Source organism: Rattus norvegicus, chromosome 1, assembly GCF_036323735.1.
Source record: "Rattus norvegicus strain BN/NHsdMcwi chromosome 1, GRCr8, whole genome shotgun sequence".
NCBI lineage: Eukaryota > Metazoa > Chordata > Mammalia > Rodentia > Muridae > Rattus > Rattus norvegicus.
In genome coordinates this window covers 247,591,939-247,617,519 of record NC_086019.1, presented here as the reverse complement: position 1 = coordinate 247,617,519, position 25,581 = coordinate 247,591,939, and the positions used below count along the sequence as shown (strand labels likewise).

Below are 25,581 nucleotides of genomic sequence, written 5' to 3'. Positions count from 1 at the left end.
AGTTGGAATACTCTTTGTTTCCTATTGGTCTCCAAACAAATAGAAATATTCCCAAATATCTCTTTTTCCAGGAAACCCTCCATCCATGTTTCATTTGTTTGTTTCTGAAGAGGAATAAAACTCAGTTAATTAACATACCACTGTTTTTCTATTCATTTCATTGATCAATAGTCTTCCATGACACTACAATGCTCACCAAACCAAGGACATGTTCCTAACAATAGCAGTTCATTATAACTCCAGGTCATCTGATGATCCTGGATCCCTGAAAGCAGTCAGTATGAACCTAGGACTTGCTTACTACATTGCCACGTTCTTTATCTGAGAGAGCCTCCATCCAACACTGTTTCCTCCATGTATGATGACTTCATACATATCTCTACTCTTTCAAGTCATCCTTCTACTGACAGATGAATGGATAATTAATGGTATTACATAGAGACAATTGAATATGATTTCAGCTTTAAAAGGACAGAAAGGTCTAATGTGATGGTTCAGAGGGTAAGCCTGAGAACAAACCCCAGGCCCCATGTGGTAGAAGGGGAGAACCAAATTCCACAAATTGTCTTCTGACTTCTATATGTCAACTGTTGCATATAAGCACCCCAGAAACACACACACACACACACACACACACACACACACACACACACACACAAAGACACACATACACACACTAAATAAATAAATAAATGTGAATAAATAAATATAAGTGAATAAATAAATAAATAAATAAATCTGACTTAAATTTTTAAGGAAAGGTATTCTGAGGTATACTTCAGCATGAATAGATGAAGTACTAAGAGAAAAATCCCATCAAAAAAGAAGAAAGAGAAAATTAGCTTTCCAGTTTTCATCTGTGCCCAGACGATAGACCTTGGACACAAAGCCTGCCCCAAAGAGGGAGATGAGATAGCAGAACAAATAAAAGAGCAGTGCATGCTGACAGGAACCTGATATAACTGTCTCCTCAGAGTCTCTTCCTGTGCCTGACAAATACAGAGGTAGATGCTCACAGCCAACAATTAAGCTGAAAATGGGATCCCCAGTGGAGGCTTTAGAGTAATGGCTAAAGGATATGAAGGGTTTTGAAACCCCATAAGAAAAACAATAGTATACACACCCCTCCTCAAAGGTTCTAGGGACTAAACCACGATCCAAAGAATCAACAGGGATGGACCTATGGTTTCAGTCGCATATGTAGCAAATAACTGACTTGTTGAGTGTCAATAGGAGAGGATCTTGGCCTTGTTAAGGTTCCATGCCCCAGTGGAGGAGAATGTCAGGGCAGGTAAGGAGGAGGGATTCGGTGGGTAGGTGTGGGAGCACCCTCTTTGTGTAAGTCATGGTCTTCCCCTTTGGCTAGGAGGATTGGTGATAGACTATGTCGAATGAATACCATTTTAAAATTTCTGGCTCAGTACATTGCCTTGATTTTTTTAATGTTGGTTCTAATTTTGTGCTGAAACTTGGGTAACTGGAGTTAGCTGGATGTGTACAAATGTGGGCCTGTGAAAGCCCAAGAACCCTTGACCTGTCAGTTCCGTGAACTAAGCAGAGGACAGACATTTGGGCCAGGGACTGAGTTTCTAAGGACCTTTTACGTACCAGGGTTAGGTGATATGAAAACGGCAGAGGGCAGACTAGGGCCTCCAGTTATATAGAGCCTTTACCTTGGGGATTCTTGAAGCTAGGAGACCAAAGGAATTTAATTTTTTACATATCAGGCATGATTACTATGAAGAGTTCATATACTTCATCATAGTTTTAATCAGTTCTTACTTTATATGTTTGACACTATTATCTCAGCACACAAGCACACTGTATCTTGTGTTTAGGTTTGCCACAAGACGGGGCTTTGCCATGGAGTATTTTTACATCACCACTAGAGGGTGATAATCCAATAACACAGGTGGTGTGTTTTTAGCATGAACTGGATTACAGTGATAGAGCAGAGGGGCATCTTGGAAACTCAGGCTGTATGGCAATACAAGAAAAAAAAGAGCAAGGGTTGACTTTTTTATTAACTTGTTGAAAATGTGGCTTCTTCTTATGCATCTGATGTCATGTGGCCCAGGTGGGCAGAACAAGCCAGAGACAATCCCAAGCCCAGTGTCACTGGGCCTGGGCAGTCAGAACACCCCCAAGATTACCATGCCCAGTCCCATGAGGCTGCGTTTGTCAAAGCAAACCTTAGAGGATCCCTAGCCTGGCGATATGTGGCATGGGTGTGGCAGAGAACTGATGAGACATTCTTAGACACCCAGATACCATGGGTATCACTAAGTTGAGCAAGTAATTGGTGGAGAGATAGAAGAAAAAGAGAAGTAGAAGGATGTGTGCACAAGGAAGAGAGTTGTAACTGGACACTTGAGAGTAGTGAGGAGCATCCTGATATGAATAGACAGCAATGCTGCCTAAGGCCATTGTGAAGTCCTGGTCTATGCTGCCACCAAAGGCCATGTCTGGGTTCATGGCTCCAAGACAGTAGGAGTCTGTTGTAAGCACAGGATGTCCCTGGTCTCTTCTGCCATTTGGGTCCATGTTGATGTCTGAGGGCTGTGCAGAGATGGCTTCATTCTTTGCCTGTGCCTTGTGGAAGAGCTGGCTCCACAACTCTCCAGCTGCAGCACTCTAAGAGCAGGTTTTGTACCTCATCCAACAAGTACAGTAGAGCTGGTTCTGATTGCTTGTGTCAGCCCTCAATGTGTGAGATTGGGAAAGCTGGCCCTGCCATTTTCCTAACATGAGGAAATGGAGTGGGCACTGGAGAAATGCCCTCTCCACCTGCTACAGTTGAAGGAAATGGATGTATGATCATGGAAGAGCTAGTTCACCCAACCTTAGCTGCAGCACCAGTAGAGAGGCCCTGCATCTTACATAGGCAGCACAGTAGAGATAGCCCTGATGGCAATGACATGGATGAGCCAACTTTTACATTATGAAAGTGTGAGAGCTGGCCATGTCCCTTGTTGACTACAGCATTGGGTGAGCTAGCTGAGATGATGCTGAAGATCTTGCCCTGGTGGTGTGGTGCAGGAGATCTGATGGAATGACCAACTTACCTACCACCTAGTCCCAAAAACTGGGCTTTTAATTGGCCCACCCAAATATCTACCTTATGTATGAACTGCTGAAGTGAATGAAAAAGCAACCCCTGTAGAGAGAAAGATATAGGATCTCTATGAAAAATGACAAGAACAGGATATCTGAGAAGAGTTCCTGTGCATATCCCCTATTGATGGTGTAGCAGAAGCCATAGGGTTTCAACTAGACCAATGCCTCATTGCAGTAAGCATTTGTAAGTAAGGATATGTGGGAAAAAGGGGAGCACTGTGAGGCACATTGTGGGAAACTAGTTTCCATAATAGAATGTTTTATTTTAGTTTTTAATTTTTTACATATTCACTTTACATCCAACTCACTTTCCTGCTCCTGGTCACTCCTTTCCACAATCCTTCTCCATTACCCTCTTTTCTGAGTGGGTAGGAGATCCCTGGATTGCTCCTCAACCTGCCTTTTCAAGTCTCAGAGAGGATAGGTGCTTCCTTTCCCATTGAGGCCTGACAAGGCAGCCCAGCTGTAAGTCCATATCCCAACTGCTGGCAACAGTTTTTGGGATAGGTTCCTTTCTAGTTGTTCAGGACTCACATGAAGACCAAACTGCACATCTGCTACATATGAGGGAGGAGGCCTAGGTCCAGCCTGCATATATTCTTTGGTTGGTGGGTCCATCTCTGAGAACCTCAAGGGTCCAGATTAGTTGATTCTGTTTGACTTTCTTTGGAGTTCTAATCTCATTAAGAGCTACAATCCTGTCTCTTCTTCTTCCATAAGAGTTCCCAAGCTCCATCCACTGTTTGGCTGTGGGTGTCTGTTTCTGTCTGAGTCAGTTGGTGGATAGATCCTATCAGAGGACAGCCATGTTAGACTCCTGTCTGCAAGCATAACAAAGTATCAGTAATAGTATCAGGATTTGGTGACCATCCATGCAATAGTGCTAAAGTTTGGCTGTTATTGATTGGCTGTTTTCTCAGTCTCTGCTCCATTCACAATCCATACATTTTTTGTAGACAGGATAAGTTTTGAATCAAAAATTTTGTGAGTTTATTGGTCCCCCTATCTCTCAACCTAGGTTTCTGCCCGGCAACAGGAGGCAGATGCTCCAGGCTTAATATCCCTGAACCTGTGAGTCACAACTAAGGACACCTCCATTGATCCTTGGGTGCCTTCCCTATCTCAGGTCTTGCACAGACACAGTAACTGTGATGGGACCAGTTATAATTGTAATGGGCCCTCAGATATTAGCACAATTGACTTCATGATGGCTGTACCGCTGAGATTATAAAACTCAGCACATAGACAATACTACTTGTCAAAATGAGAACAAACAAACAAATCAACAACACATCTCCCAAAAACAAAAACAAAAACAAAAAAATAACCAACCAAACAAAAACCCGAAAACCCCTAAAAGAACTTAGTCATCAAAATATAGTTCTGAGAAAAATCTCTACATGTATTTACTTTGCTTATTTTTGCTTCTGCAATTCTGCTTCTGGCTAACCATTGTTAATTGAAGTATGCCAACATAAAAATGTCTCTTTGTGTGTGTGCTTAACACACAATATGAGAAAGGCATAGGGCTACACTGGTATCCAGAACACTAGTAATACCAGCTGGCTAATAGACTATTGGCTTACACATATGTCTGAGCAATCTTCCTTGGTGGGTACCCTTCAAAAATAATCTTTTATGTTACAACTTGTTACCCACATCCCATATTCTCCTCTCTTCTATAAAGACAATTACTCTCATGGACCTTCCTGATATTGAGGGAGCAATAATATGGACCTATGGAAATGAATACTTTAAGTTGGACCACATCCTAAATTCATAGTTCACACAAGTTCTGAGACCAGCTCAGCAAAGAGTAAGACCAAGGTCATACTGCTAATATACTGATACATCTGAGGGTGCTGTGTAGCTCAAGATTTTAACAGTCACCCACAATGATTCTGGTAGGAAATGCAACAGGTTAGGACATATGTCTCTAACTATTCCATAGACTCTGTCCTTCTCAGCTAGTACTCTGGGCATTGAGGCCCTTAGAATCTCACCAATTTAAGATTTAACCAACTTTAAATTTTAGTCTAGCTTTTGTCTAATAAATGGAATTTGTTTCTTTTAGATTTTACGTCAACATGAGCCAGGTAACAAATTCTGCTTACCTTGCAAAGACAACAGGGCAAGATGACTTTGGATTGCCAGATGTCTAAAAATAATTAAGGTCATACCCTTTCGATCTCCATGTCAGAAAATGATGATTGAATCATTAACTGGTTTCAAAGCATCATTAAGTTCAAACTTTTCTAATCTCTACGTCAAATATGATGATCTAATTATTAACTAAATTCATGTCTGTTTGGATAGGACTGAATAAGGTTGATATTGAATCAGAGTACACTGTCAGTAAAGGCTGGTGAATGCAATAGAACCAAATGTCTATCTGGAGGAAAAAAGGGCAAGGTAAGAACTCAAAACCTGGCTCAACTACCTATATTCTTTGTCTGCCTACCAAAGGACAGAATCTACAAGTCTCAGCTTTAATGCTCAGTAGAAATAGCTTTGGCTTAGACAAAGAAAGTAGAGAAAATCAGAAGAAATACTGAATTGAGAATTTTAAGAAAATCCACAGAATTTATGTAATATGATTTACGAAATACTGTAAAGCAGTATTTTTTTTAAAAGATGTTTTTTTGCTTGCTTTGGCAGCACATATACTAAAATTGGAATGATACAGAGAAGATTGGCATGACCCCTGTGCAAGGATGACATGCAAATTCGTGAAGCATTCCATATTTTAACAAGTAGAAGCCCATAAAGAGGAAACACAAAAAAATTCCTAAAAGAATTGCAGGAAAACACAACTAAACAGGTGAACAAATTGAACAAAACTGTCCAGAATTTAAAAAAGGAAATAGAAAGAATAAAGAAAGCACATAGTGAGACAACTCTGGAAAAAGAAAACCTGAGGAAGAGACAAGTCATAGATATAAGCATCACCAACAGAATACAAGAAATAGAAGAGAGAATCTCAGGGGCAGAAGATACTATAGAAAACATTTATACAATTGTCAGAGATAATGTAAAATGCAAAATACTCTTACCCCAAAAACATCCAGGAAATTCAGGATGTTATGAGAAGGTCAAACATGAGGATAATAGGTATGAAAGACAGTGAAGATTCCCAACTTAAAGGGCCAGTAATTATATTCGACAAAATTATAGAAGAAAACTTCCTTAACCTAAAGAAAGAGATGCGTGAAAACATACAAGAAGCCTATAGAAATCTCAATAGATTGGACCAGAAGAGAAATGCCTCCCGTCACATAATAGTTAAAATAACAAATGCGCAAACAAAGAAAGAATATTAAAAGAAGAAAGGGATACCTCGGCCCACATCCCTGTTCCAAGGGGAAACTGCACAGTGTCTCTGGACATGGGGACATAGGAACAGATGGTCAGTGGTAGCTGCAGTTCTGGTCTGCCTCCAGGACCAAACTGAACTGCCACACATCGCCCTGCACCCAAACCACATGGGGGAGAGAGCTGGACCCGCATAAGTGTGGATACACCTGAGAAGTCAGAGAAAACTATCCTCTGCCCATAGTCCAGACATGAGAGAGAATCACATAGTGCCAACTGTGCCCTCTGGGAGCAAGGAACTACATGAGCAATCAGGGGCAGGACCCTTTGATTCCTGCCCATGTCTAGAGCTGGAAGACAGTCTCCAGAAGTGCCAAAACACCTGAAATCAGAGCACCTATTCTCAGGAAAGGATGAAAGAAAACAGGAAAACAGTTCTACAGGAGTGCTGACACAAAGGCCTACAGAAGGGTCAAGTAACTCTCAGAAACAGCAAGACAAGCAAACACCAGAGACAACCCAATGGCTAGAGGCAAGCACAGGAACACAAGCAACAGAAACCAAGACGACTTGGCATCATCAGAGTCCAGATCTCTCACCAATGAAAATACTGTATATCCAAACACACAAGAAAAGCAAGATTTAGATTTAAAATCACATTTTTGATAATGATGAAGGAGGACTTTAAGGAAGAAATAAAGAACTTCCTTAGAGAAATGCAAAAAATACAAGTAAACAAGTAGAAGCCCTTAGAGAAGAAACACAAAAATCCCTGAAAGAATTACAGGAAAACACAACGAAACAGGTGAAGGAATTGAAAAAGGGAAATAGAAACAATAAAGAAAGCACAAAGGGAGACAACCCTGGATATAGAAAACCAAATGAAGAGGCAAGGATCCATAGATACAAGCATCACCAACAGAATACAAAAGATAGAAGAGAGAATCTCAGGAGCAGAAGATACTATAGAAAACATTGACACAATTGTCAAAGATAATGTAAAACGCAAAAAGATCCTAGCCCAAAACATAGAGGAAATCCAGGACACAATGAGAAGATCAAACCTAAGGATAATATGTATAGAAGAGAGGGAAAACTCCCAACATGAAGGGCCAGTAAATATATTCAACAAAATTATAGAAGAAAACTTCCCTAATTTAAAGAAAGAGATGCCCGTAAACGTACAAGAAGCTTACAGAACTCTAAATAGATTGAGCCAGAAGAGAAATTCCTCCTGTCACACCAAACACACAAATGCACAAAACAACAAAAAAGAATATTGAAAGCAGTAAGGGAAAAAGTTAAAGTGACAGAAAAAGTTAGAGCTATAACAATTACACCAGATTCTCACCAGAGACTATGAATGCAAAAAGATACTGTACACATGTCATACAGACCCTATGAGAACACAAGTGCCAGCCCAAGTTATTGTATCCAGCAAAACTTTCAATTAACATAGATGGAGAAACCAAGATATTCCATGACAAAAACAAATTTATGCAATATCTTTCTACAAATACCGACCTGCAAAGGATAATGGATGGAAAACTCCAGGAAAAGGAGAGAAACTACACTGTACAGAAAGCAAGAATATAATTTCCTTGCAATGAAACAAAAAGAGAGACAAACATAATTCCTCCTCTAACAATGAAAATAACAAGAAGTGACAATCACTATAACTTACTATCTCTCAACATCAATGGAATAAATTCCCCAATAAAAAGACATAGACTAACAGAATGGATACGTAAAGAGGACCCAGCATTTTACTGCATGCAGGAAAGACACCTCAGAAAAAAAGACAGACACTACCTCAGAGAAAATGGGTGGAAAACTACTTTTCAAGCATGTGGTCCAAAGAAACAAGCTGGAGTTGCCATTCTAATATGAAATAAAATTAACTTTCAACCAAAAGTCATTAAAAATATAAGGAAGGACACTTTATATTCATCAAAGGAAATATCCACCAAGATGAATTCACAATCCTAAATATCTATGCTCCAAATGCAAGGGCACCTACAATCATAAAAGAAACTTTATTAAAGCTCAAAGCATACATTGCACATCACGTGATAATACTATGAGTTTTCAACACCCCACTCATCACTGAACAGATCATGAAAACAGAGACATAGAGAAACTAACAGAATTTGTGAAACAAATGGATTTAACAGATATTTATAAAACATTCCATCCTAAAATAAAAGGATACACATACTTCTCAGCACCTCATGGAACCTTCTCTAAAATTGACCATATATTTGGTCACAAAACAGGCCTCCACAGATACAGTAAGATAGAAATAATCCAATGCATCCTATCAGATCACCAAGCATGAAGACTGGTCTTCAATAACAACAATAATGAGAGAAAGCCCACACATACGTGGAAAATGAACAATGTTCTACTGAATAACAACTTAGTCAAAGAAGAAAAAAAAAGAAATTAAAGACTTCTTAGAATTTAATGAAAATGAAGACACAACATTCCCAAGCTTATGGGACACAATATAAGAAGTACTAAGAGGAAAACTCATAGCCCTTAGTTCCTGTAAAAAGAAACAGGAGAGAGCATATGTCACCAGGTTGACAGCATACCTTAAAGCTCTAGAAAAAAAGAACTAAATAAACCCAAGAGGAGTAGAAGGAAGGAAATCAAATTCAGAGTTGAAATCAACCAAGTTGAAAAGAAAAGGACTATACAAAGAATAAACAAAGCCAGGAACTGGCTCTTTCAGAAAATCTACAAGATAGATATATCCTTAGCCAGACTAGCGAGGTGGCACAGAGAGTGTACCCAAATTAACAAAATCAGAAATGAAAAGGGAGACATAACAGCAGAATCTGAAGAAATTAAAAAAATCAGATCCTAATACAAAAGCCTATATTCAAGAACACTGGAAAATCTGGAGGAAATGGACAATTTTCTAGACAGATACCAGGTACCTAAGTTATATCAAGAACAAATAAATCATCTAAACAACCCCATAACTCCTAAAGAAATAGAAGCAGTTATTAAAACTCTCCCAACCAAAAAGTGCCCATGTCCAGATTGGTCCAGTGCAGAATTCTTTCAGGCCTTCATAGAACCTCATATCAATACTGTCCAAACTATTCCACAAAATAGAAACAGACAGAGCACTACCAAATTCCTTCTATGAAGCCACAATTACTCTTATGCAGAAACCACACTCAGATTCAACAAAGAAAGGGAACTTCAGACCAATTTTCCTTATAAATATTGACACAAAAAATGAAATTCTTGCAAACCAAATCCAAGAACACATCAAAACAATCATCCATCATGATCAAGTAGGCTTCATCCCATGGATGCAGGGATTGTTTAATATACGAAAGTCCATCAATGTAATCCACTATATAAATAAACTTAAAGATAAGAACCACATGATCATTTTAATAGATGCTGAAGAAAGCATTTGACAAAATTCAACACCCCTTCATGATAAAAGTCCTGGAAAGATCAGTAATTCAAGGCCCATATTTAAACATAGTAGAAGCAATATACAGCAAACCAGTAGCTAATATTAAACTAAATGGAGAGAAACTTGAAGTAATCCCACTAAAATCAGGGACTAGACAAAGCTGCCCACTCTCTCCCTACTTATTCAATATAGTTCTTGAAGTTCTAGACAGAGCAATCAGACAACAAGGAGATCAAAGGGATACAGATTGGAAATGAAGAAGTCAAAATATCACTATTTGCAGATGATTTGATAGTGTACTTGAGTTACCCCAAACCTTCCACCAGAGAACTACTTAACCTGATAAACAACTTCACTAAAGTGTCGGGGTATAAAAGTAACTCAAACAAATCAGTAGCCTTCCTCTACTCAAAGGATAAACAGGCTGAGAAAGAAATTAATGAAATGACATCCTTCACAATAGCCCCAGATAATATAAAATATATTGGTGTGACTTTAACCAAGCAAGTGAAAGATCTGTATGACAAGAACTTCAAGTCTCTGTATAAAGAAATTGAGGAAGATCTCAGAAGATTGAAAGACCTTCCATGCTCATGGATTGGCAGGATTAATATAGTAACGACGGTCATTTTGCCAAAAGCAACCTACAGATTCAGAGCGTTTCTTTAGGTACTTCTCAGCCACTCTATATTCCTCAGAGGAGAATTTTTGTATCTCTGTACTCCATTTTTAATAGTATTAATTGATTCTCTGAAGTTGAACTTAATGAGTTCTCTGTATATATTGGATATTAGTCCTTTATTTGAGGTAGGATTGGTAAAGATCTTTTCCAAGTGTGTTGGTCGTTGTTTTGTCCTAATGAGAGTGTCCTTTGCCTTACATATGCTTTGCAGTTTTATGAGGTCCCATTTGTCAATTCTTGATCTTATAGCATAAGCCATTAGTGTTCTGTTTAGGAAATTTTCCACAGTGCATATGTGTTTGAGACTCTTTCCCAATTTTTATTCTATTACTTTGAGTATATTGGGTTTTATGAGGAGGTCCTAATTCTCTTGAACTTGAGATTTGGATAGGGGAAAAAGAATGGATCAACTTGCATTCTTGTACATGCTGACTTCCAGTTGAACAAGCACCATGTGTTAAAAATGCTATCTTTTTCCCACTGTATGTTTTTACCTCCTTTGTCAACGTTCAAGTGACCTTACCTGTGGGGGTTCATTTCTGGGTCTTCAGTTCCATTCCATTTTCAACCTTCCTGTCTATGTTCCAATATGATACAGTTTTTATCACAATTACCTGTAATATAGCTTGAGATGAGGGATGGTGATTCTGCAGGAAAATTTAAAATAATGAAGCAGAATAGCGTAAGATAAATGGCAGATAAAATGAAGCAATATTCAACATTCTTACAAATCATAAATAGTTCTGTATTAATATGAAAATTTTCACCACCATTACCCAGTGTGTGCATCACTTGTATTTCATGTGTATTTAAAAAGATATGGACATATTTGTACCAATAAGCCCTATAGAGGTTTTTAAACAGATAATTGTGTTGTACCATTAGAATGAGTAGGTGAATGAAAGATCTGAGAATAATTTTGATGAATTTGCCTTAGTTGGATTAAAGATAGGTGTTTATTAAATAAACTGTCAAGATTAACTATTGGCATTGTGTAATTTAGGAAAAACTGTTTTTCCACAATGTGACAATCTAATTTATAAAACATTTAATGAAATTGAGGTTAGTTGTTAGGAGTCAGTTCTGTTCCCTTTGTCTTTGTTTATATCCTTTACTAGTGGTGCAGTGTCCCAGTTCCCTATTAATGAAACATTCAAATCCTGTTTTAAAAGCCCAGACTGTATGTCCCTGGAATTTGCCACATATTTTCAAGACTGTTGATCATTCTACATCCTTAAACTTCCATATGAATTTAAAGATATGTTGTCAATTACTGTAAGGAGGCCAGTGAGGACTCACAGAGATTGGCCTTTTTTATGTATGTTGATTTTTACCCATTACTGTTGTTGTTGTTGTTGTTGTTGTTGTTTTTACTCCATTTTTACCATCTATTCTTTATGCCCCTCCCTGTCTGCCCACTGACTGATCTTCAATCTATACCTTGTCCCTTGTCTCGAACAAGATATCCCCAACCACAAACCCCAACACAATAGACTTCCCCACTCCCTGTGTTCTCAAGTCTCTCAAGGATTATGTGCATCTTCCCTCACTGAGGCCACTTTATATGTGTCAGGGGCCCCAGATTAGCTCGTGTATGCTACCTGATTGGTGGCTCATTGTCTTGAGAGATCTCAGGTGTTCAGGTTAGATAAGACTGGTGATTTTTCTATGGGGTCACCCTTCTCCAGAGCTTCTTCCAGCTTTTCCCTAATACAACCAAAGGGGCCCCTGGCTTCTGTACACTGATTGGGTTTAAGTATCTGTATCTGACTTTTTCAGCTCTTTGTTTGGCCTCTCAGAGGGCAGCCATGGTAGACTCCTTTTTGTAAGCACAGCGTGTCATCAGTAATAATGTCAGGCCTTGGAGCCTTCCCTTGAGCTAGATCCCAATTTGAGCCAGTCATTCTGCTTCCCTTCCCTCAGGCTCTTATCCATTTTTGTTCCTGCAGTTCTTTCAGACAGTAACAAATCTGGGTCAGAATTTTGTCTGTGGGATGGCAACATTATCACTTCACATGTTATCCTGTCGCTCTACCGGAGGTAGACTCTGAATTCTCCCTCTCTGAACTGTAGAACATTTCATCTAAGGTCCCTCTCTTTGAATCTTGAGAATCTCTCATCTACTTGGTCTCTGGAACATCATAAAGGATATGCCACATCCTACCTCCTGATGTTGCTTGTTTTCACTCTTTCTGCTGGCTCTGAGGGCTTCAGTCTTGCTTCCCACACCAATACCTCATCATGTTCACCTTTAACACATTCTGTGCCCTCTCCAAACTAGGTTCCTCCCTCTTTCTGCCCCCAACCCCCAATTGCTGTCTTTTCTCTCACCAGTGGAACTGAGGTATTCTCACTTGGGCCCTTCAGCTTGTTAACCTTCTTTAGTTCTGATGATTGTCCTGGGTAGTCTGTAAATTTTTGGCTAATAATCACTTGTTAATGAGGATATAGAATGAATGTACTTTTGGGTCTCAGTTACCTCACTCAGGATGACATTTTCTATTTCCATCCATTTGCCTAAAAACCTCAGGATGCCCTCATTCTTAATAGATGAGTAATATTATATTGCGTACCCGAACCATTTTTTCTGTATCCATTCTTCCTTTGTGGGACCTCTGGATTGTTTCAACATTCTCCCGATCAAAAATAAAGCTGATAAAAACATAGTGGAACAAGTGCCTTTGTGATATGGTAGGGCATCTTTAGGCATTACCCAATGGTGGTATAGCAAGTTCTTCAGGTAAATCTATATCCGATTTTCTGTGGAACCTCCAGATTTATTTCCAGAATGGTTGTAATAATTTGCAGTTCCACGTCCAATGGAGAAGAGGCCCTCTTTAAACATATCCTTGCCAGCATGTGCTGTCACTTGAAATTGTGACCATAACCGTTCTGCTTGGTGTAAGGTGTCATTTTGATTTATATATCACTGATCACTAGTGACTTGAACATTTCTTTCAGTTCTTCTCAACCGTTTACAGTTCCTCTGTTGAGAATTCTCTATTTAGTTCTATACCACATTTTTGGATTGGGTTGTTTGCGTTTTTGGTGTTAAATTTCATGAGTTCTTTATACACTTTGGATTTAAGCCATCTATTGGAATATGGAGTTAATGAAATGTTTTTCACAATCTGTAAGTTGATTATTTGCAATATGGACCATATCCTTTTGCTTAAAGAAAATTTCCAGTTCCATGGGGTGCATTTTTTACTTTTATTACTTTTTATTAGATATATTTCTTTACTTATATTTCAAACATTATTCCTTTTCCCAGTTTCCTGTCCATAAGCCGACATTCTTTCACTTCCCCTTCCACCATAAGGGTATTCCCCCTATACAAGCCCCTTATTGCCCCCCCCATGTTCCTCTATACTAGGGGTCCAAACTTGGCAGATCCAATGGCTTCCTTCCCCTTCCTCTTGTGCCCCGAAAAGGCTATTCTCTGCTACATATGCAGTTGGAGTCCTGCATCAGTCCATATATAGACTTTCGGGAGTGGATTAGTCCCTGGAAGCTCCAGTTGGTTGGTATTGTTGTTTTAATGGGGTTGCAAGCTCCTTCATGTCTTTCAATACTTCCACTAATTCCCCCCAAGGTGGTCCTATTCTCAGTACAGTGGTTTGCTGCTAGCATTGACCTCTATATTGGAGATGCTCTGGATGTGTCTCTCAGGAGAGATCTATATCCAGTCTCTTTCAGCATGCATTTTCTAGCTTCATCAATCTTTTCTAGTTTTGGTGGCTGTATATATATGGGCCACATGTGGGTCAGGCCCCAAATGGCCATTCCTTGAGTCGCTGCTCTAAACTTTGCTTCCATATACCCTCCTATGCATGTTTTTCCTCTTTTAAGAAGGAGTGGGAGCATCTGCATTTTGTTCATTCTTCTTGAGCTTCCTGTGGATTTTATCTTGGGTAATTTGAGTTTTTGGGAAATATCCACTTATCCATAAGTGCATACCAAGTGTGTTTTTATGTGATTGAGTAACCTCACTCAGGGTGATATTTTCTAGTTCATTCCATCTGCCTATGAATTTCATGTACTCATTTTTTGAAAGCTGATTATACTCCATTGTGTAGATGTAAAACATTTTTTAAATCCATTCCTCTGTTGAAGGGCATCTGCGTTCTTCCAGCTTCTGGGTATTATATTTATATGTCTACAACTAACTCTTTCCCCAATTTGTCTATATTACTAAATATGGTAATCTAAGAATGATGCATGTGTGTACATTTACATGTATATGGTATGTAAGTTCATTATCTACTTGTAGATGTGTATTTATAAATAAACTATAGATATAATGGATACGTTCTCATTTGATACCAATATTTTAATAAAATATTGTATATGATTGAGTACATAAAAACAGTTATTGTTTAAAATACAAATATATTTCTCCATAGTTGTTGGTGATGAACCTTCACACAAATAGTTAAAAAAAGAACATAAAATGACACCAACAAGATCTTCACATATATAATTTTAAAATCAGTACTGCATTCAGCACTTTATAACTTATTTCTGATATGTTTTAATATTGTCTATAAATGTCAAATTAATTGTATTCTGTTTTATTATTACCAATATTGAATTACATATCATATTATTTGATACCATGAATAAAAACAATTGGCATATAATAATGAATCATATTATTTATGTGATAGAATAATAGTATAAATTTGTATTAAAATAATTCTATGTATCTAAGTTTACTCCTCAGTGTGAAATGTAAGTTCAAATGCTATTGGGTCACTTTCTTCGTGGCCTAGGTAGTTATGCATTAATGGGAAATACAGGCTGTATTTCTCATTTTACAATATTTTTCATTGCTAAGATCCAGTTAGAGTCCAAGAAGAGATTGACCAGGTGATTGGGAGAAACCCCAGCCCCTGTATGCAGGACAGGAATCACATGCCCTACACAAATGCCATGGTGCATGAGGTACAGAGATAGAGTAACATTGTCCCAAACAATATAGTGTATGAAGTGACCTGTGATACTAAATTCAGAAACTACTTCATACCCAAAGTAAGCTTCGTTCTCTCTGCTACACTTCTGTGCTCTTGATCTTCCCAGTTTCAGTTTGATTCAAGTACTCTCCATAACACTGTGCTTCCTATTACTTATGCAGGTTCACAATTGGGAAAGCAGTTCTAAGAAAGCAAGGACATGGGCATTTCCACATTTGTTTTGTCTTTCTTTTCCAAAGATTTTTGTATGAAAATTAGTTGTTTATAATTTCAGGTATATTTTCCAATTTGTGTTGAACACAAAAAAGATGTTTGGGAGTTTTTAATACTGAAAAAAACTACAAATAATTCAAAGTAGTTTATATGCATAATTCTTCAAGTTATGAAAAAGGCTATATCATACTTTGACTTATGTTTGGTGTATTTCAGTCATAATAAGTCACAATAATTTCCTTTTAATGCTATAACTCGTAAATAGTTTTGAGTTTTCTTGAATAATGAATATTCTTTTCTTATTACTTTTAAAGCTACTGTTTCAAAATGATTTAATCATTACATGATCTTATCTTACCTAATCTCATATATTTTGCTAGTTACAGATGTTTCTTCTAAAACTATATGCAAAATTAAAGGTGACTTCTGGTGAACATTTTATCTGTAAATTTATTTTCATATGTTTGTACTTCATTATCATTTAACTTATTATTGACCCAAATGATGAATTTCATTAATCAGTAATTTGAACTGCTGCTAATTTGTAAATTCATGAAAATAAGATGTTTATAGAAATATATCAGAACACTTGGAATATGTGTGTACCCAAATAATGGAAAGATCTTCAGAAACTCAAAATGTCGATTATACTATCAATTCATAATTCATCCAGACAATTGACAGGATTGGCATAAATATTATGAGGTAAATACGAGAGAATAGGTATGTCTAATACATAGGCATGTTCATGTCATTTTTGAACAATATAACTGTAACATTTCTCTGTCAAATTAAAAGAATTTATATGATTTGGAAAGTGTTTTTTTATTAAGTTGTAGCCAAATGAACTTTCTGACATATTTTTTTGTTTCTAAATATTGGGTTTATGTATAATGTGGCAACATTTAAGTTAAATCATTACAGATAAATAAATGCTAAAGAGACTGAAGAATGAGAGATGTCTTATGACACAGATCCCCTCAGCATGAGTTCAGTATAGTCAAGCTTTATATCAATTATCACATTTGATATATTCATAACCCTCCATCTAACCTGTAATGCATAATATGCTTGTACACTTTGGGTCTTATGAACTGAATCATATTCTTTTCATTCTTGGAATTACTTGGTAAAGAAATATCATGATTTTTATAACTGACTTTACACTCTTACTAACCATGAAAATAATAACTTCTTTAACAGATGGGGCAACTAATATCACTTCAGACAATAGATAAAGACAAGAGTAATAATTTGCTTACAGATGACTTTGTGAAAAACACTTTACACTTTACTTCACAAGCATTTGCTGATGCTTTTGAAATATGCAACTATAGTAGAAAAACAGTGATAGGCAATGTGCACATAAACGAGAATAGCAATATTCCAAAAATTTGAAACTAGCATTTAATTTTCAAATAATTCCATATGTCAAAAATAACTTTTTGTTTTTTAAATTTTAAATATGTTATTTAAATTAATATATTGCTACAAAATCCAATCTTGTAAAAGTTCTGAAGATCATGAGGACCCATTAGAAATTTAAAATGAATATGAATTCACTTCGATTATTAATTGAAGAGAGCCTAGAACCACTACCTCAAATCTCATGTGTTTTCAGAACTGTGTTTCTTTAGTTGCTACACGTAGATCATGACCACCAACCATAGCCACAAGTTTTATTATCTTCCATTTAAGCATTTTATTACAGCCTACTAGAAGACCAGTTCCTAAATTGACAGTGACCCCCAGTTTGACAAAAGATTATGCTGGCCACCAGTTATCTAGCCTCCAAACTCAGTGGAGACCTCTTACTTAACCTGATCATACAGGCCAGAAGGCCAGAGTAGAAACATAAAGCAAGGAACAAAACAGACATGTAGCAAAGAAAAACCTGAAAATCAGCACCTAGATGTATAATCTCACCAAACCCAGGTGCTTAGATGTCAAGATAAGAACAAAATCAATAGCCAAAGCATTATTTCACTATTACAGCACAGCTAGGCTACTGCAGGAAGCTTGGAATACTCTAACACAGTTAAAAGCACAAGGAAAAGACATCAGTATCAACATTATGAACAAGACAGAAGACCCTAATGAAGTGAGTGGATTCCTTAAAGAAATTGAGGAAAAGACAAACAAAAAATTGGAGGGAATAAATAAATTCCTCAAACAAGAAGAAAAATAAAAACTAACAAATGAACAGACAGTTGATGGAAAATGGAAGAAGAAGCAATGAATAAAACACAAAAAGAAAATTCTGAAAATGGAAAATCTAGGTATGTAAACAGAAGTTACAGATACCAACCTCAGCCAATTGCAAAATAATAGAAGAAATGTATACATCAGTCAAAGAAAAGGTTATATGTAAAAAAGCTTTCTGAAACAAAACATCCAAAAAATCTGCAGTACTATGAAAAGACCAACTCTAGTTGACTAAAAAAGAATAATAGCAATAGGAGAATAAAGGCTGAAATTAATAAAATGAAAACAAGAGAGCAATACAAAGAAGTAATAAAACAAAGTAGGTTCTTTGAGAAAATCATCAACATAGAAAAACCCTGATCCAAACTACCTAAAAAGGAGAAAATGAATGTCCAAATTAACAAAATCAGAAATGAAATGGGAGACATAACATCAGACAGCAAGGAAATTCAATGAATCATCAACTCATACTTTAAAGACATGTTCTCCATAAAATAAAAAACTATAAATGGATACTTTTCTTTATTAATTATATGTATATACATATGTATATATAATTTAAAAATATATATCATTTACTGATATATATATATATATAAAATATACTGAAGTAAAGACAAGATCAGAAAAACAATTAAATAGCACATAAACAAGTATATAACACATAAATACAGGCAGTCGTTAGAAGAGTTTTAGAGTGAAATGTTCTGTAGATATCTGTTAAATCTATTTGGTTCAAAACCTCTATTAATTTCACTGTGTCTCTGCTTAGTCTGTTTCAATGACATGACCTTTAGTGAGAGTGACTGTTGAACTCTTCTACTATTGTTGTGTGAGGATCAATGTGCGTTTTGAGCTTTAGTAAAGTTTCTTTTATGAATGTTGTTGGCCTTGTATTTGGGGAATAGTGTTCTGAATTGGGACTTCCTCGTGGTGAATTTTTTCTTTCATGAATATGAAGTGTCCTTTCTTATTCCTCTTGATAGCTTTTGGTTGAGTCTATTTTATTGAATACTAGAATGGCAAGTACTGCTTGTTTCTTGGGACCAGTTTCTTGGAAGATATTTTTTCCAGCCTTTTACTCTGAGGTAATGTTTGTCTTTGTTATTTAGGTACCTTGTATATGCAGAAAAACTCTGGACTCTGTTTACATATCCAGTCTGCCAGCCCGTGTCTCTTTATAGGTGAGATGAGTCCATTAACATCGAGAGATGATAAGGCAGATGGTGGTTAGCTTCTGTCATTTTTTTTATTTATTTTTTGTAGATGGCATTATGTGCATGTGTTTCTCTCATTTTGACTTTGTTGTGAGTACCCTCTTTATGTTGGAGTTTTCCTTCTAGAGTACTCTGTATGGCTTGATTTGCAGATAGGTACTGTTTGAATTTGGTTTTGTCCAGGAATATTTTTGTTTCTTAACCTATATTGTTTGAGAGTTATGCTGGGTATAGTAACCTGGCTGGTATTTGTGTTCTTTTAGAGTTTGCATGACCTTTAACCAGGTTCTTCTGAATTTTAGTGTCTCTGTTGAGAAGTTCCATCTAATTCTTCTTGTTTTTTTTCTTAGTGAATCAATGAATTTATTAGAACGTCTTAAAAGCCCATAGCTAAGGTCTTACTCATAGACATTTGGAACAACTTCATAAAGCTGAGTTAATTAGACATAACCTCTAGCAACTTTTCCTGCTTATATACCTTTGAAGGTGAATGTGTTTGGATTTTGTAAATTTTATGAGCATTCTGAGTCTTTATTGTGTAGATGTACTTTACCACATTTTCTGTATCCACTCCTCTGTTGAAGGGCATCTGGATTCTTTCCAGCTTTTGGCTATTAGAAATAAGACTGCTATGAACAGTGTGGAGCATGTGTCTTTATTGTATGCTGGAGTATCTTTTGGGTATATGCTCAGGAGAGGTATAGCTGGGTCCTCAGGTAGTGGAGTGTCTCAATTTCTGAGGAACATACAGAGTGATTTCCAGAGTTGTACCAGTTTACAATCCCACCAAAAATGGAGGAGTTTTCCCCTTTCTGCTGTCACCTGAGGTTTTTATCCTAGCCATTCTGACTCATGTGAGGTGAAATGTCAGGGTTGTTTTGATTTGCATTTCCCAGATGGCTAAGCATGTTGAGCATTTCTTTAGGTACTTTTCATTCGATATTCATCAGCTGAAGATTCTTCGTTTAGATCTATACCCCAGTTTCTGATAGTGTTATTTGGCTCTCTGGAGTCAAATAACCTTTTGGAATTCTTTGGATATTTTGGATTTTAGCCCTATATCAAATGCAGTATTGGTAAAGGTATTTTCCAATCTGTTGGTTGCTGTTTTGTCTTAATGACAGTGCCCTTAGACATACAGAAGCTTTGCAGTTTTATGAGGTCCCATTTGTCAATTCTGGATCTTTGAATCTTAAGCCATTTGTGTTTTGTTGAGGAAATGTTCCACAGTACCCACATGATTGAGACTCCTCCCCACTTTTTCTTCTATTAGTTTGAGAGTATCTGGTTTGATGTGGAGGTCCTTGATCTACTTTGACTTAAGATTTGTACAGGGTGTTAAGAATAGATCTATTTGCATGCTTCTACATGCTGATCTCCAGTTGAAACAGCACCATTTGTTGAAAAAGCTATCTTTTTTCCATTGGATGGTTTTAGCTCCTTTGTCAAAGATCATGTGACCATAGGTATGTGGGTTCATTTCTGGGTCTTCAATTCTAGTCCGCTGATCTATCTGACTGTCCCTGTGTCAATATATACACACGTGTGTGTGTGTGTGTGTGTGTGTGTGTGTGTGTGTGTGTGTGTGTGTGTGCTAGAGATTGTATACAGGTGAAAGCAGTTTAGAAAACAATATATATTCCCTAACAGTTTCTCTTGCATTCTCTATGCTTCTTTTGATGTAGACCTGAAGGATGTGTTAAGTTGCCAATTTATTACATAAATTTTAAGCAAGTCTTAGAGCAGGTACACAAATCAAGTATAAATATTATTGAAAATATGCAAAATAAAAAATAACTAGGAATTATGATAATTATTATTTTATAGTGAAGCTTTATTTTAACTCAGGAATGGATACACAATGACACAAGGGATCATAAATTGTTATATGAAAGAGATAATACAAGTGGATTTGTGCTATAACTCCAGAAACTGCATGTGCTTTCTGGATCTTAAGACAAGAGTCAGGATGGATGATAGAGGGAAGGGACTGGATAAAAACCTGAAGGGGATTGCAGAAGGCAACACAGTAGAAGCCAAAATGCCTGATCTATTCAGGAAGGAATGAAGCAGAGCTGGTAAGTGGGTGGCAGAGAGGCAAAACCATTCAGAACTGGCCTCGTATCAATGTCCTTTGGTTGAACCAGAGATTTCAGGTTAAAGTTCTGTAAAATGGTTGTCAAGAATAGAAACAACTGCATGCGGGCCAGGCCCTCTCCAACACAAGCTCGTTTTCCTAGAAAAAAGTCGAAGTAGAATACTAAATATCCCTAAATGTGCAATACACGATTCTTGTATCTGACCCATAAGATTATGAATGAATGGTGAGTCATTGTATTGGTAGTTAGCTGGGTGGCTAGGGGAAAGGACTAGATAAACAGTCAAAGATAGAACAAATTTGTTTTTCAACTAACATAATCTAGAGAATTGCAAATACTTTTTAGCAAAGTGTAACAGTTCACATTTATAATCAAACTGTCTGGGATATTTAAGAAGTATTCTATGTTTACTATCAAAAATCAAACCCAAGGAAAGAAACTGCATATCAGAAGTCAGACCCTACAAAATAAGTTTAGACTCAAAATCCATAACTCTCAGCTTGAATGGAGGAAAACAAGGTTCCCAGTGATTTCCCAAGGTTTCACTGTGGAAAATCATGGCATAAATACAAAGTCTCCATCATCTCATAATAATCTTGAAGTTTCTGTTATTCGACTCACATAGAAAGTTTCTGATCTAATGCTTCCTCATTGATATGCAGTTTCTTCTTATAATTCTCCATTACCCATATTCTGAAACAACTAAGAAGTCAATTATTAAGATGGTGATATGTTTTGCAGTTGTAAAATTTAAGGTTTGAGCAAGAAATTTGCTATTTTCTCAAAAACCCAGAGATCTTGGAGACTTTTTCATTATCCTCTCCAGCAGACGTTTAAAAAGTAGTAGTCATTCATGCGAATACTGAGTGTACTTGAGGATCCCTTGTGGTTTTCTATATTTTTGATACTTGATACTAGCTAACTGAGCATGGAGGTGAGTGACACAAGAAATATGAATTTAAATTATGATTCCCTCAATTCTGTAGTGAGATAGTAAATTGTAAATGAAGTTTGCCTTCTAGGATGACACTGAGACATGGATAAGTATGCTTTCAATTGTGCATAAATTGCAAGTCTCTCAGGAATTGGGAGCCACTGTGTAAGTCTCCACAGATCTTCATGTCACTGAAACCATAAAAATGAGTTTCTATTACCTGCTGAGAAAGGCAAAAAGTAGTCACTTTTCTTAAAGTTTCCATTCTCATCTAGAAAGTGGCCAGGGTCAAACATCTCTGGGTTGGGGAACTCCTTGCTGTCATGCAGCACTGATGTCAATGATGTTAACACCTTTGTTCCCTAGAACAATACATAGAAGCATCAAGTTACAAAGAAATCATAGGGCTAAAGTTACCAGGAAAATAACATAATTCACATCTTTTGCTATATAGAAGGAGTTGAATACAAAGAATGGCAGTGACATTTTAATGCACAAAGTATTGGAGGAGGGGGTGGAAATTTATCTGAGGCCAGTCATACTGATGTGGCCAAAGTGCCTTCCAGTAACATTTCACATGAGTTCTTGAATGAAAATTTCTGAGTTTCTTCTCCCTTTCCTGTAGATTGGACTCTTGCTTCTCGTAGCACTCACTGTTCTAGCTCATCACATCTGACTCCATACACATCACATGAATCAGAGTCCAAAAGGAATAATATGTTGAGAGTTCCAAATTCATTAAGCACATTAGGAAGTGTATAGAAAGACAAATACTACATTTCCCCTTCATGTACTCTATTTATTCATCCATCTGTCTATATATTTATATCATATAAATGTAAATGCGGGGATATGTGCCAGAGTAGAGGTGTGCTATCATATATATATATATATATATATATATATATATATATATATAATTTATAGATCTTTATTAATGTGCAGATGCAAATTCTCAGATATACATATATATGTGTGTGTTTGTGTGTGTGTGTGTGTGTGTCTGTGTGTGTGTGTGTGTATGATTGTAAAGCAGGATGAGGGTTATGTGGGAAAAGTAAGGGAAGAAATAGAAGGAGTTGGAGAAGAAGAAAATAAAATAAAACAAAATAAGACACAGTGTAAGTCTTAATAGCCATAACCTGATGGAAGCTAAATCATAAAACTTCTGAAGATTCACAGAAATTTTGGGAACTTGTACTGAAAAATTCTCTTTAACTAAAGCACAAAGTAACCTCATATCATTGCAAATGTTCTAAGAATGTTCTGTTCACAGGTCTCACAAGCCTGTCACATGTGTTTGAATTCAGCTTAAATAAATATATTTAATATTTAAAATCCCGAAAGAATACATTGTTAAGTTGTGTGAAAATTAAGTCCAAGTCTCAGTAAGCATGGAACATATTATATTCATAGTCATTTGTTTACACACTGCCTGTGATTGCTTCTCTGCTACTCATGACAGAGCTTCTGAAGAAGAAGCATAATCCTAATGGTCAAGAAAGCCTGAAATCTACTATGCTTATTATGGCAAAGATGAATGGTTCTTCTTTATTCTATTAGTTCTACTAAGAGCAGTGGCTTGAGTTTTATCAAACAAATCAATTACCTCATTTTTCAGCTGTGAAGCGATGCTTATTTCTAAACCAGGTAAATTTGAAAAAGAAAATAATGGAATATTCTACTCCACTGGAGTACAGAGACCAATCATGTCATGAGCCAACAGCAGTAGAAAGGGTGGGAAATTTAACTGATGCAGCACTAGCCTCAAGCTAGGCATTAAATTCAAGAAATCTATCATGACACAAGTCATTCCTATCTTGTTTTTCATTCTATTTACCATTTAGATGGGTCTAAGGTCATACAACATAAACAAGTTTTGAAAATTAGCAATAGATCTCAACTATAATAAGTGAAAACAATATCTCAAAAATATCATTTGGCTAAAGAGAGCAAACTGGTATCCTAACACTTATACCAAGCCTGGCATTACACAGCAAGGCCCATTACCACCTGCAAAGTTAGTTCCATCAGCACCACATGATGTGAGTAGTGGGAACTCTACCTGTATCATTTTGGCTCAACTCACTAAAAATATGAAATTGCCCAAGAGATAGCATTGAACTCTTTCTGAATGGAGTTATCATTATAAAACTTTGGCATTTTTCATCTGTAATACCATATCCTCAATCAGAATTTTTTCAGTGTCTTGAAAGTAACATTAAGTAACTACAAAAAATTAAATATATAAAAACAGAACCACATCAGGGAACATTTTTCAACTTAGTTTTAAGCAGCCATCTCAGTTTTAGTATCAAAATTCTAACAAGTTTGAGGAAGCAAAAATAAGAACAGAGATTTCTTATGATAGAAGCCATAGGCAACGTAAAGCAGAAAATATCCAATGTACATCCATGTTTCTACAATATACAGTCAATAGTTTAAAAGAAAAGTAAACAAGGCATAGAATCATTAAAATGTTGCTGCGAAATATTTTGGAAATAATGTAGAGACTTTGGATAGAAATATCATTCCAAAGTATAGATAAGTATTCTTGGTCATACTCATACATAATTTGTTCCAAAATAAAGTGTCCTTTATATCTTTAAACAGAACAGACTTAAAAAATGTTCATCTGATCAACATGACTGTGTATTTCTAAAACATCAAATTTGATATGGAGATGTTAAAATTATGATTTTTCAGCCTAATGAGAAATGATACAAGTCATGCCTAAGGGAACCAGGTCTGCACATCAATTTGTCACAACGAAGAGAAACTAATAACACAGGATACAAAAAGTACATACAAAAGAATTAGCTCACATAACACTTTAAATTCCACATACATTTACATGCATATAAATATAAGTAAACATTTACATTGGGATAAATTTAAATTCAACAGAGTGAATAAATAATTAAGCAGATAGAAAGAATGTCAGAGGCACTTAGAGAAATGATAACAGAAGTATATTTACCATTCATGAAAACTCTAAGTAGATATGAATGGGCTGCTCTATGACAAAGAAACAAGGCATAGAGAAAATTAACATCCCCAATACATAAATGAATGGCATTGATAAATTAAAGTATTCAGCATTTCATTTTGTTTTCAAACTTGGAGATTTATTTCTCACAGTCATAAAAATTTCAGAAAAGACTTTTGGAAAATTGACAAAATAGTGAAACATTCACAGAGAAATACCTAACCTTTGCAAAACAGTATGTGGAAGGCTAAGCAAATGTGGCGGTGTCAATACAAAATATATCTGTGGCTGCAGTAGAGCTGCCCTTTGGATCATGAAGGCAGGCACAGATATATCAGAGGACTGGTACCACACTATGAAACTAGAAGCATCAAGAACTTGGAGGCTCAACAAAG

At 36.5% G+C, this 25,581-nt stretch overlaps 1 protein-coding gene and 1 non-coding gene across 3 annotated transcripts in view; one reads left to right on the top strand and one right to left on the bottom strand.

Moving 5' to 3' along the window:
• Nucleotides 1-5,763: 5,763 nt before the first annotated feature.
• Nucleotides 5,764-5,866, top strand: LOC134485296 (U6 spliceosomal RNA). The gene has a single exon (XR_010063335.1). It is a non-coding gene; the product is annotated as a U6 spliceosomal RNA (small nuclear RNA).
• Nucleotides 5,867-20,977: 15,111 nt separating this feature from the next.
• LOC134483996 (cytochrome P450 2C7-like) overlaps nt 20,978-25,581 on the bottom strand; it is a 56,076-nt gene continuing 51,472 nt past the window's right edge. For both annotated transcript variants that reach the window (XM_063280346.1, XM_063280348.1), the window contains exons 8-9: nt 22,418-22,559; nt 20,978-21,400 (exon numbers count right to left, since the gene is read on the bottom strand). In XM_063280346.1, the coding sequence (XP_063136416.1) occupies nt 21,219-21,400; nt 22,418-22,559 (324 nt within the window). In that variant the 3' untranslated portion in view covers nt 20,978-21,218. The remainder of the gene's footprint in view (nt 21,401-22,417; nt 22,560-25,581) is intronic.